The sequence below is a fragment of the Mchenga conophoros genome, linkage group LG14 (assembly GCF_057382185.1).
Source record: "Mchenga conophoros isolate Kocher_MC1m ecotype Shallow Benthic linkage group LG14, M_conophoros_male_GT1.1, whole genome shotgun sequence".
NCBI lineage: Eukaryota > Metazoa > Chordata > Actinopteri > Cichliformes > Cichlidae > Mchenga > Mchenga conophoros.
The window spans coordinates 20,812,249-20,823,778 of NC_140539.1; the positions used below are offsets into that span (position 1 = coordinate 20,812,249).

At 40.6% G+C, this 11,530-nt stretch overlaps 2 protein-coding genes across 2 annotated transcripts; one reads left to right on the forward strand and one right to left on the reverse strand.

The window, feature by feature from the left end:
• Positions 1–1,462: 1,462 nt before the first annotated feature.
• Positions 1,463–4,541, reverse strand: cryba1a (crystallin, beta A1a). The gene is made up of 7 exons (XM_085243295.1): positions 4,454–4,541; positions 3,957–4,291; positions 3,388–3,454; positions 3,110–3,228; positions 2,699–2,840; positions 2,229–2,371; positions 1,463–2,005 (listed from the first exon to the last, which is right to left on the reverse strand). The coding sequence occupies exons 3-7, from the start codon at positions 3,424–3,426 to the stop codon at positions 1,858–1,860; spliced, it is 591 nt and encodes a 196-aa protein (XP_085099421.1). The 5' UTR covers positions 3,427–3,454; positions 3,957–4,291; positions 4,454–4,541; the 3' UTR covers positions 1,463–1,857.
• Positions 4,542–7,354: 2,813 nt separating this feature from the next.
• Positions 7,355–11,199, forward strand: crybb1l3 (crystallin, beta B1, like 3). The gene is made up of 6 exons (XM_085243296.1): positions 7,355–7,504; positions 8,458–8,531; positions 8,653–8,771; positions 8,861–8,993; positions 9,477–9,619; positions 10,188–11,199. Exons 2-6 carry the CDS (start codon positions 8,466–8,468, stop codon positions 10,354–10,356), a joined length of 630 nt encoding a protein of 209 aa, XP_085099422.1. The 5' UTR covers positions 7,355–7,504; positions 8,458–8,465; the 3' UTR covers positions 10,357–11,199.
• The last annotated feature ends 331 nt before the right edge of the window (positions 11,200–11,530 follow it).

An 11,530-nucleotide genomic window follows, 5' to 3' on the forward strand; every position in this document is an offset into this window, starting at 1 on the left:
GCATAAGGGATCTAAGAATTTCAATGTGTGGTTTACTTATCTGTGCTGTTGCTTCCTGCTGTTAGTCATTATAAGGAAGTCCCAATGTGTCCTGATTTTAAAAGCTGAATTTATTTTTCTAAGTAATTAGTCTCATTTCCACATTAAAAGATTCAAGAAGATGCTCGTGCTTTCCAATAATTAACCAGCTTTAGTACTGGCTAATGACACTCCTTAGGCAAAATACTAAACCTTGAGTTGCCCCTGATCCGAGTGTGAGTGCATGTTCATTCATTCATTCATTCATTCATTTATTTGTTCATTTCAGGCACAACAAGAATACATATATTGAACATAAAGTGCACAAAACAAAAACAAAAATTACCTGAAAAGGATTTAACTTATTAAATCCCACCCCTATACTCACTCATCAACAAAAAACAATAAGCTTCCCGCAGCTACGCCCATCGTTGCAACCAAACAAACCATCAACAGCCCCGGGCACATGCAAGCATCTCAACGGCAGCTCGCAAACAACAAATAGAACCTTCATAACTGAATACAGAATATATATTAATTATAAATTGCGTTACCACAGGTAACAGGCAATAATAATTACATAGTGACGAACACACATACATATACATACATACATATATATCTACACACACATGTACATATATGTACAATCATACGCACACACTTTTTTTTTTTTTTTTTTAATCCATACCAGCAATGTTAAGAGAACAGACATTACAGAGCACAACAAAACCATCATTGAGTATACTGTGACCAGACCAACTGTTTGTAGAGAAATTTAAATCTATGAATATTTTTGCATTGTTTCAATTGTAAACTCAGACTGTTCCAGATTTTCACACCACATACAGACACACAAAAACCTTTACAGGTTGTTCGAGTTCTGGGTAATTTGAATTCTCCGAAGCCTCTCACATTATAAACCCTTTCTCGAATTTCAAATATAATTTGTAAATTTGTAGGTAGAAGTTTATTAAAGGCGTTGTATAAGATTATAGATGTATTGTAATTAACCAGATCCTGGAATTTAAGTAACTTTGCCTGAAGGAAGAGTTTGTGAGTATGATCTAGATAACCAGCCTTGTGAATAATACGCAGTTCTCGTTTCTGTACTGTGACTAATGGATTAGTTGTATTTTTATATGTGTTTCCCCACACTTCCACACAATATGTAAAATATGGAAGAACCAGGGTACCAGGGTATGTGATTGGGTGACTTGTACTAGAAAGCACTTGTGAGTGCTCAAATGGAGTAGAAAGGTGTTATGTAAGTATAAGTCAATTTTGCTTCTATTAAGGCGTAAAACAAAACATGACTACCAATATACCTACTATCCCTTATGTGCTCCCAGCTTCTTTTCACTGCAAATAGTCACAGTTAAACAGAGAAGCCTAAAGCAAAGCTCGCTGTTTTAAAATAAATCACAACTGAGCACACCAGAGGTTAGCAGCAGACTCTTTATTTAAGTTGCCTTCTTCTGTCTTTATTGAACACTGGCAGCACCACAGTTATCCACAAATATGAGGAGCAATGACTCTGAGTGACATCACCACCCTGCTGCTGCCTTGAGGCCTGTTTTTAGCGTCCTCCTTTTCTTTCCTCAGCGGGGCATCAGTCAGGAGCTTCTCTACAGTGGCCTGTTTTTAACTTTCTTTTATTCTTCTCATGTTTTCTCTTTATTTTCATTTGGCAACAGACAAGAAAAGTGTCGTAAACATCTCGATGATAAAGCACCAGAAGGTGCTGGAATGATTGGGTTAAGGGTGGAAGAGGAGGAGCAGGAGGGAAGATCTGGAGGAGGTAAAGAGCGAGAGGCTGGGAGAGGAGGCCGCGGGGTCTCATTGCTGGATTCGACGCAGCGACTGCACCTGGAAGGACTGAGCGTGGGAGCCCCACTCTCTGTAATGTTTGTACTCGCCACCGTGATGGTCACACTCCATGATGTACTGGTAACCACGGTAACCTGGAAACTGGTAGCACACCCAGCTGGTGGTGGAGGAGGAGGAGAGGGGAATTTGTGGTTTAGACAGCAAGTGAAATGAAATGCATTTAGAAAAATATACGTGAAGCTACAGGAGGAAAAGACAACAGTTGTATGCCAGTGGATAAGCCTGGAAGCCACTATCAGCTACAGTTTTCTTCACTTGTTCCAATTTTAACATGTGTGAAGCCTGTAAAGAGTAATACGAGTTCCGATGTCGAGACTTACGCGCCGCTCTGAACTTGCATAGATCCGATCTCGTTGTTGCCCCAGCCCATAGCCTGCAGGGAAGGATAGTCATCGTTTATCTCCCACTGGCGCCCCATGAAGTTCTCCTTCTCAAATAGCACCATCTTGGACTCCTTGTGATTCTGTGCGAGCATGAGTCAGCCAGAGAAAACAGGCAAAAGAACACATGATGTTGGTGATAGGTGTAGTAATGAGGTAGCAACCTTCCAGGCATAAAAGAGTTGCATAATAATCATTAAAATTGTGTGAATTGGGCCCAAAATCTAATAATTTACAAGTTGCAAGTGCACTCCATTCTATTTTAGGCTGCACTCAGCGCCTTTATTAGTCACTCTATTGAGCTTTACACACACATGAGACCATTTCATGAGACAAATACTTTTTTTTTTTTTTACATTTTGTATAGATGGAGAAAAAGCAGAAGCTGCTGATTTAGGACAGAAACTCACAGCAGAGCAGATGGGGCGGAAAGACATCATCCTCTCAATGTGGTAGGCGTTGCTGCCGCTCCATGACTCCCAGTAAGGGTACTCTCCCCTCTCCAAAACAAACTGCTGGCCACAGAAGCTGGAGTGCTCATATCCTGCCCAGCTGCCACGAACAAACAGAGAGACACATGAATGCATCGCTGGATCACAGGAACACAGACCAATTAGAAGACATCAGGCAAATGTTTTGTATATTTTAAAAAAGCTTATAGTGAACTTTAAATAGTTATAAGTGAGGGCTATAAGTAATTTCAGATGTTATGTTTTGAGTTTAAATACTAACAGATCTTTCAGTATCTTTCTAATAAATGATAAATGTGTTTTAGGTCACACTCTGGTTTCGAGATTTTCTTTTCTCTGTGGGTGACTTACGCGCCACACTCCACCTTCAAGGATCGAATGTTGTCAACGCCACACTCCATGATGTTCTGGCAGGCTGAGGTAAACTCCAGACGCTTCCCCTGGAAGTTCTCCTGGTCATAAACTGTGATCTGGAGCGGACACAAATGCATACATGTAGCATGCACATGTTGCACGCACACACTGATGTGTGCACAGATGCACACGTCACACATTTATCAGGCCAGGCTTGATATTTAAAAGCATTATCTGCTTTTGTTGTTGATCCATGACAAGGGCGTCAGACTCACTTTCCATGGTCCCAGTGGGTTAGGGTTGTTTAGAGCCATGCTACTTTGTGTTTCCGACTTGATATACCTTCAGAATGAAGAGAAGGGAGTGTTGCATTTATTAAACATACAGCTTATCATTCACACCACTTAAAACAATAACGAGCGTTTCTGCAGTTTTTATGCAAAATATAAGAGGATCTTACAGACTGTCATCATTTTATGTGTCATGTTGGTGTGTCTTTTTTTGAATTTGACCAAATTTTATAACAAAATTTACAAAGTTCATTAATTAGAATGTTTTTGACATATATAACAATACTGCCTTTGTCATACATGTTTGGGCTTGAAACAGCTAACTATGGGAAATTCTCCACACTTGATGAAACCACGTTCAGATGTAGACACAGTGCATACATGTCCTCCCTGTGTGTCGTCAGTACACCTTTGCATATGCATGTCTGCTCTCTGTCTTTACATTCATGTGACTCAGCGAAATCCACAAAGAGGAAAAAAAAAATGCAAAAATGTAAGTGACAATAGTCTGCACAAGGTTGTATAGGCTGAATGGACTGAGATAGAGGGCTTACCTGACCGGCCCCAAAGAATAGCTGTTCAGTGCTCACAGGGGGCTCCACAAAAACGATGTCCTGACCTCAGAGTAAACGGACCTATTTATACATGTTGGTGCTGAAAAGCAGCTGGGCCTGTGGGTCGGGGCAGGAGTCAGCACATTGCTGCTCCGTGCATTGTTCGGCGCTGAGCTGCTGGGCTTTAGCTGCAGTAGGACTGGATGGAGGGCACGGTGCCCAGTGCAGATAAGCACAAGTTCCAAATGGTCCATGACCGGTGGGCCGGACCAAGTCCTGGCACGGCCTAGTCTGATAACAGATAACAGATGTTCACAGTCCTGGCAGAGACTGCCCTGCAAATAGGAAAAGCACCACAAGTAGAATTAAGTTAGAAAGCAAAAAAATTGAAAAAAGATAGGCAAGCTTAGACTTTTCATCATTAAAGGTTTTTCAAAATCTAGGGGGACATAAAAATTTGTCTAATACAAAAGATAACTTGTCTCTTCTTTACTCACAAGGGCTTTCCAGAATGCGGTGTGCTCTGTCTCAGATTTGTACATCATGTCCGCTTCTACTGACCCCACGTCTCCGATCCTTTCACCTCTCCCCTCTCAAATCAATGTGCACGCATGCTCAGTCATGCAGGCAGACTGTCATGGACAGAGACAGACATGCAATGGCTTCATTCATGCACTCACACATGCATGCAGAGCTTACAAAGGACACACAGAGAGAAAACCATTTACACGGGAACAGCTGACCTTCCAGTGTACACTCATCTTCTCCTTGCATATTGCTATTACTACTGTTAATAATAATAATAATAATAATAATAATAATAATAATAATAATAATGATAATGAAAAGGAGCCAAAAATTGCTTTGCACTAAAAAGTCAAAGGCTGTCTGTGAATAGGTGGCATTTCACATGTTATTATTATGCACCCTAATATAATTTTGTCTTTAAGGCAGAAAAAATAAATAATAATTTCTGACTTAATTTCCTGCAAAGATATTCATACAGGCGGCATCAATTACACTCTTTTTGTGAAGATTAAAGCTTCACATCCTGCATATTGTGGGTCAGTGAGGAAAAACTAATGCTTTGAAGCAGAAAACCTGTTGGAGTTTTATCTAAGAAACTTTTGGTTTAGCATTTGAATAATTAACCACTTGATTAAACATGGACACTGTGAATTCTTTTTATTTTAAGTGAAGCTGTTGTGCTGATCTAACATTCAAGGCTGAAGAGGTAAACCATTGTGAAATTACTTTCTCAAATGTCAAAAAGATACAAGTACAGTGTTGAAATCAGTGTAACCCAAACTAAATGGAAAGAAATATGTCACCAATACAGAAAAGGCTTGGGATCACTGTCCTGTTGAATGACCAAGCTTCAGAGAAGTTTTATCTGTCTCACATTTGACTCTAGATCACTTTGATATACAGATGAGTTCATGGTTGACTCAGTGACTGCAAGATGCTCCTGTGAGGGCAAAACAACCCCAAATCATCGCTCATCCACCACAGTGCTGGACAGTTGGTATGAAGTGTTTGTGCTGATAAGGTGTGGGGGATTGTCTCCAAACATGGTGCTGAGCATTACGGCCAAACTTCTTCATTTTGGTCTCTGTTGAAAGGAAATTGATCCAGAGGTTTTGTGGTTTGTTTTCTCCTGGTAGCCATACTGGTTCAGTCCTTTTCTGATAGTACTGTCATGAACTTTAACATTTAACATGCTAACTGAGGCCTTTAGTGTCTGAGATTTAACTCGTGGATTTTTCACAGTTACTCTGAGCATTGCACAGTCTAGTGCAAATTTGGCAGGACGTCTATTTCTTGGGAGATTTGCAACAATCTTGAATGTTTTCTTCATTTGAGTCGTTTTTCTTTCCTTCTTTTTTTCCTTACTGCAGAATGACTCATTTCTAATTCTTTGAAAATAGCCTTAATTTCACATTTATGGGCAGCAACAATTGCTTTAAGATCATTGTTGATGTATTTCCTCCTTGGCATTGTGTTAGCACACACCTGAATACTACAGACCACCAAACTGCTAAAAGTCCCACTTTTATAGAGTTGCTCACACTTGCTGTAGTTGTTCACTACAGCGAAATTGATTTGCAGTATGTCCATACAAACAAACAGACAACCAACACATCACATACACACACAAAAATAATATAATATAATATAATATAAGCCTGAGAAAACAGCCAGTATCAGGTCTGAGTTTTGTCAGTGTATGTTTCCATGTTCCACTTTGAAGGTTCATGTCTGATGTTAGTGTATTCAGTTTTGCTTCCCCTGTCTCGTCTTGTCAATTACTCCCAGCTGTGTTCCCCACCTGTTTGTAATCTCCCTGTGTTCTTCTGCGTGTATTTAAGTTGTGTCTACTCGTGTACCAGTTGCTGGTCTGTCTGTGTATCCACCGTGTGTTCACCCTGCTGTCCACCTTGATATGCCTCTGCTCACCCTTTGTCATGTTTGTGTTCATGTTTGATACTTTAGTTTCTTACACTTTAGGTTATCTTTAGTTCCGTTCTGCCATTTTTCACCTTGTGTTTTATTTTTACAACAAACCTCCTTCGCACCTCCACAAGTGCCTGTGCTTGGATCCTCCTTTATTTTCTCCACACGGCTCATCCCATTCGCCGTGACACTGCTAAGGACTAGAATTATGTTTTCATTGTGTCCAGATACATAAAACCTTAAAATTGAAAGAGAGAGTGCACTTGCTTTTACCATGACTGTAAAAGAAAATGACACCGTGTTTTTATTTTAATATAGCAAACAAAAATACATTTAATGTTTCTGGTCTTTTGGTCATTTCACAAGTCATGTCAAGAAGCTGCCACTCTGCAAGTCTGCTGCTGTGCATGTAGAAAATAAAGCGTCTGTATGATACAATCATGGATGCATGTCTATCTGCATGACTATAGCCTGTCGACCACCCAAATGTTCCAAAGAGTGTCCGTTTGCCTGCCTATACAAAAGCTACTGCAGTCAGCATATTAGAGACGTGGGGCTCAAAAGCTTAGACTGCATGCACGAAGCATCAAAAAAAAGAGAAAAAATGAAAGTGAAAGCCAAAAAAATATATATCACAGAGCAAGAAGTGAAAATGAAATGAAAGACAGAAAAGAAAAAACATGAGGAAAAGAAAAAGCTTTTTAAAAGAAAGTCATGAAGAGAAGTGACAGCTTCACACACACAGGACAAACACCTACGTGTGTGTGTGTGTGTGTGTGTGTGTGTGTGTGTGTGTGTGTGTGTGTGTGTGTGTGTGTGTGTGTGTGTGCAGACTTTCTGCTGATGGCAGTGACTGTCCCTGGTCCCCCACAATGGTCCAGGACAACAAAAGGAGCAGCTGAGTCATCATGACTTGTCCACGGATTAGCAGCGTGCCCTTTGACCCCACATTGTGAGCCAGCTCACAGCCAATGAGAAGCCGGAATCCTGCCTCTGTAGACTTGGTTTGGATGTGAATGTATATATATATCCCCTCTCATAAGGTCGGCGTCCATCACTTTCTCTAAAGGTCGGCCATTCCTTCAATTGTAACTGTAAGTTTTTCCTCTTTCTAACTTTTAAAGAACTGCTAGACTCGTTATTTGGAAATGTTGTGTTTGTTTTCCTGTCTACTGACACCTTGGACTCAAAGAACCAACTAGGGACTGCCTCTTCTCTTAAACCTTAACTCTGGCCTGAACAGGAGGAATATTGACACAGAATGCAGTTTACGTGTTCATTTGTCACCCTGAAGTTAACATGAATGAGAAAGATAAGAGACTGCGCCCAGTGCTTTTGTCCTTAAAAAGCCGCTCAGGCCACTATTGACAGATTTATGGATGATCATTGAATGTTCTTGCAGTCCTGGAATATTTACACAGTAAATACAACTTTAAGGTCAAAATCTGATAAAGTGAGTTATTATAACTAAGTTAAGCATTAAAAACTGATCAGCCTTAGATTTATGTTCACATAATAACGATGTGTCCAAAATGCTTGAATATAAAGACACCCATAGTTTATTTTTTTATTCTATAATGAGCTCAATCATTTTCAGAACGGATTTTTTTTTTATCCTTAATGAGCAGCTTGACTCTACTTAAACCCTGTTTTTGTTGTTGAACTGGTGTGGCTGAAGTTCTCACCTTGATCCCAACTGTGATGTCACTGCTGGATGTGCCAGAAGAAAAACTGACTTCAAATTATGTGTTTCAGTTTGCTTTGTGTTGACTCGTTTTATAGACTGCAAAAGTAAAACAAGCTATATCTGAAAACAGCCATTGGATAACTCTGAGAAAAACCTACTTTTAAATGAATAAGCATCAAGGATCTATCCAGCGAATCTTTAGAAAAAGAAAAGAATAGTAATCTTTGATTTTAAATGACCACTATTTTAATTTAATTGCCGTGCTGGAGTTTATGCCATGTTCCAGCAGTCGAGTGGAAGTAATTATCCTCTTCAGGATCTCTAAAAACAGCTGACTGACTTCATGCTTCTTCCCTCTAGAGCTGATCATGTCTCACTCAGGTGCTCAAGGCAGCATAGGCAGCCACTCTGCCATTGGGCTGCGCAATCACAAGGTACTACTACGGTTTTCTTTTTAACACCAAGAGCCCTAAAAAAAACATGAAAACAAGTAATTATGTATCTAAAGTACTGTACTTGAGAAACTAATGCTTTCAGTGTGTTTTTGCTTTCCAGATATACCTCTATGAATACGAGAACTTCCAGGGACGTAGAATGGACCTGTTTGGAGAGTCCCGTAACCTGTGCGAGAAGGGCATGGAGAGAATCGGCTCCATCCGGGTAGAGATCGGACCGTAAGTCACTGACCCCGTGTTAGACACACTGTGAGTGACAGCACACTTTAGGTTGCCCCTTTTCCTTATCTGTTTGTCCGCCTCTCCAGCTGGGTCGGGTATGAGCAGCAGAACATGACCGGTGAGATGTTCATACTGGAGAAAGGAGAGTACCCCCGCTGGGACACCTGGTCCAACAGCTACAGGTGCGACCGCATCATGTCAATCAGACCTCTCCGGATGGTAAGTTGTGGTGGACATTTTTCAGCCTGTCAATTTTTGGTTTAGTCTCTGGTGTCCGCCTCACGTTGCAGCTCGTGTCCATCTATTCTTTCTTTTGTCTTTTGCTGGCTCAAAGGAATTTATTTTTTTTTTGTGTGAGGGGAGGGGTTCACACGTGTATTTATAGTCTTCTTCCATTTTTGGATGAAAGGATTCATTAGATGTCTTTTTTTTGCAGCTGTTTCATTTTCAACTATAAAAAACCCCCAAACAACAAAAAGTATTCACTGTTGTTTTTCAAGGATTTGATTTTATCTTCTAAAACATTTATATTACACAACCATTGTGTATTTATGCATACATCATTTATCCTCAGTAATCATAATAATGCTTTGGTTATGTTTTTTTTTGTTTGTTTTTGTTTTGTTTTGTTTTGTTTGTTAATCTAGAATAGAAATATGAACGTTTACACAATCTGCGACAAACAATGTATTTCTCCAACAGGACCCGCAGGACCACAAGATCTGCCTGTATGAATGTGCAAATTTTGAGGGTCGTAAGATGGAAGTGTGCGACGAGGATGTTCCAAGTTTGTGGTCTTACGGCTTCCAGGATCGTGTTGCCAGCATTCAGGTCACCGGTGGAACGTAAGCCATTTCTAGTTATCTTTTTTGGCTAATTCGACTCAGGCTCAGTGGCAACTCCCCACTTGGTTTGAGCTCTCTGTTTAGGGCATGTTTTTTGGGGTGATCGAGGGGTACTGTTCACCCTGACTGGAGGGGGATTGGGCCATAACTGGTAGACTTGATGACCTCACTGAAGGCCGGAATCCAAAATGCCTCTGTCAGATAATATGGATGATTTATAGCTTTAGTGTATTTGGGCTCTTCAGATTCAAAGATTCCAGAATTAGTCAAAAGGCTCCTTTTCATCTGTAGTCTCACAGATCGGACAAAAATAATAACCAAGAAATATAACACACCATCAGACAGTGTACACCTGTATAGCCCATCAAATACTTAAAATTACAACATGGAAATCCACAGTGCAATAAGAAAAGACAGAACAAATAAATATGAAAACAGATGTAAAATACGAAGCACTGGGAGGTGTTGTCTTATACAGAAAATACCTTTGTCATTTGTATAGCAACGTAGCTGAAAACTGAAAGCTAAAGCATTGTAGTTAACCTCTGTTTCTGTCTTCTTCACATAGCTGGGTGGGTTACCAGTACCCTGGCTACCGTGGCTACCAATATATGCTTGAAATGGGTCCTTTCAAGCACTGGAATGAGTGGGGAGCCCACCACCCCCAGATCCAGTCCATCCGCCGCGTGAGAGACATGCAGACGCACCGCAGGGGCTGCTTCGAAATGACCGCATAGAGGAGTCCAGTTGACTAAAAAGGAGGGAATAGCAAGGGTGAAGTCATGCTGCTAAAAACATCCCCTGGAGATCCTTCAGCAGCCACATGGCCACACCAGCTAACAGCATTTTAATATTGTTTCCTGGTAGGATTTGGAAGTATGTGGCGGGGTGAACGATTCTGAATGGGATGAAAATTTCTTATTGTCACAGACTCTCAGAGTAACTGTAACACAGGTTTAAAAAAAAAAAACGTAGCAAAGCTCTCTGTCTACAGACCTCATGGAAAGATTATATGATTTATCTGAACAGGGGATTAAAGGGGATTAGTGGATTTAATGGTTTGTGTTTATTAGTTTGTTTCAATGCTATTTTTCCAATCATACCTGCAACTCTTTGATTTTATTTTTATTTACTCGATGATGTATTTCAAGCTGAAATGATGTCACTAAGCCTGTTCATCACGGAGCTCTCCTTCTCCTGGGATCCATAGTCTAGTCTAGAATAAAGGTACACATATCATATCTGCTTACAAAGTACTACCATGGACAGCTCTCAACCCAACACATGGCCTGCAGTTATTTCTCCAGGCAGAGGGAGGCACCATATCCTCATCGCAAAGCAACAGACTCAGAGCCTGGACGGCAATGCTGGTTAATCATTAAAATAGACTTAAAAGGAAGAAGAAGAAAAAAGAGCAGTGCAGAGCTGTGGGTTTGCTGATGTGAATATCTTTTGGCTGGCCTGTTTCACCTCACTGATGGGGCTGTCCAGAAGGTTTGCATTTTAAATGTTCTCAGGGATGCTGGCATCTGGAAAGCAACTTTCCAATGGAAAAATAAAAGAACTGTACCTGAAAGCAAGTCTCACTGGGCCTACTTTCTTTTCCCTCTTGTTGTTGTTTTTTTCTTCAGATGTTGCTGATGTTCGATGCTGCTCAGACTGGCTATGAAACAGCAGTCTGAAGTGCCTTGCTTTGTCATTCAGCTCGCTCTTTTGATTTTCCAGCCTGGAACTCAAGTTTTTTGTTTCTGGTTCACTCTCAACACATTCACTGGACCCTACCTGCTGACACACAAGCTTCAGACAGATGTGAACACGTGGATCTTCAAAGCAGACAGTGTCAAAGCACAATCTAGACCATATGGTCTAAATAGTTCTGTGACTATACCGTGACATTGGTTTGCCGGTCGC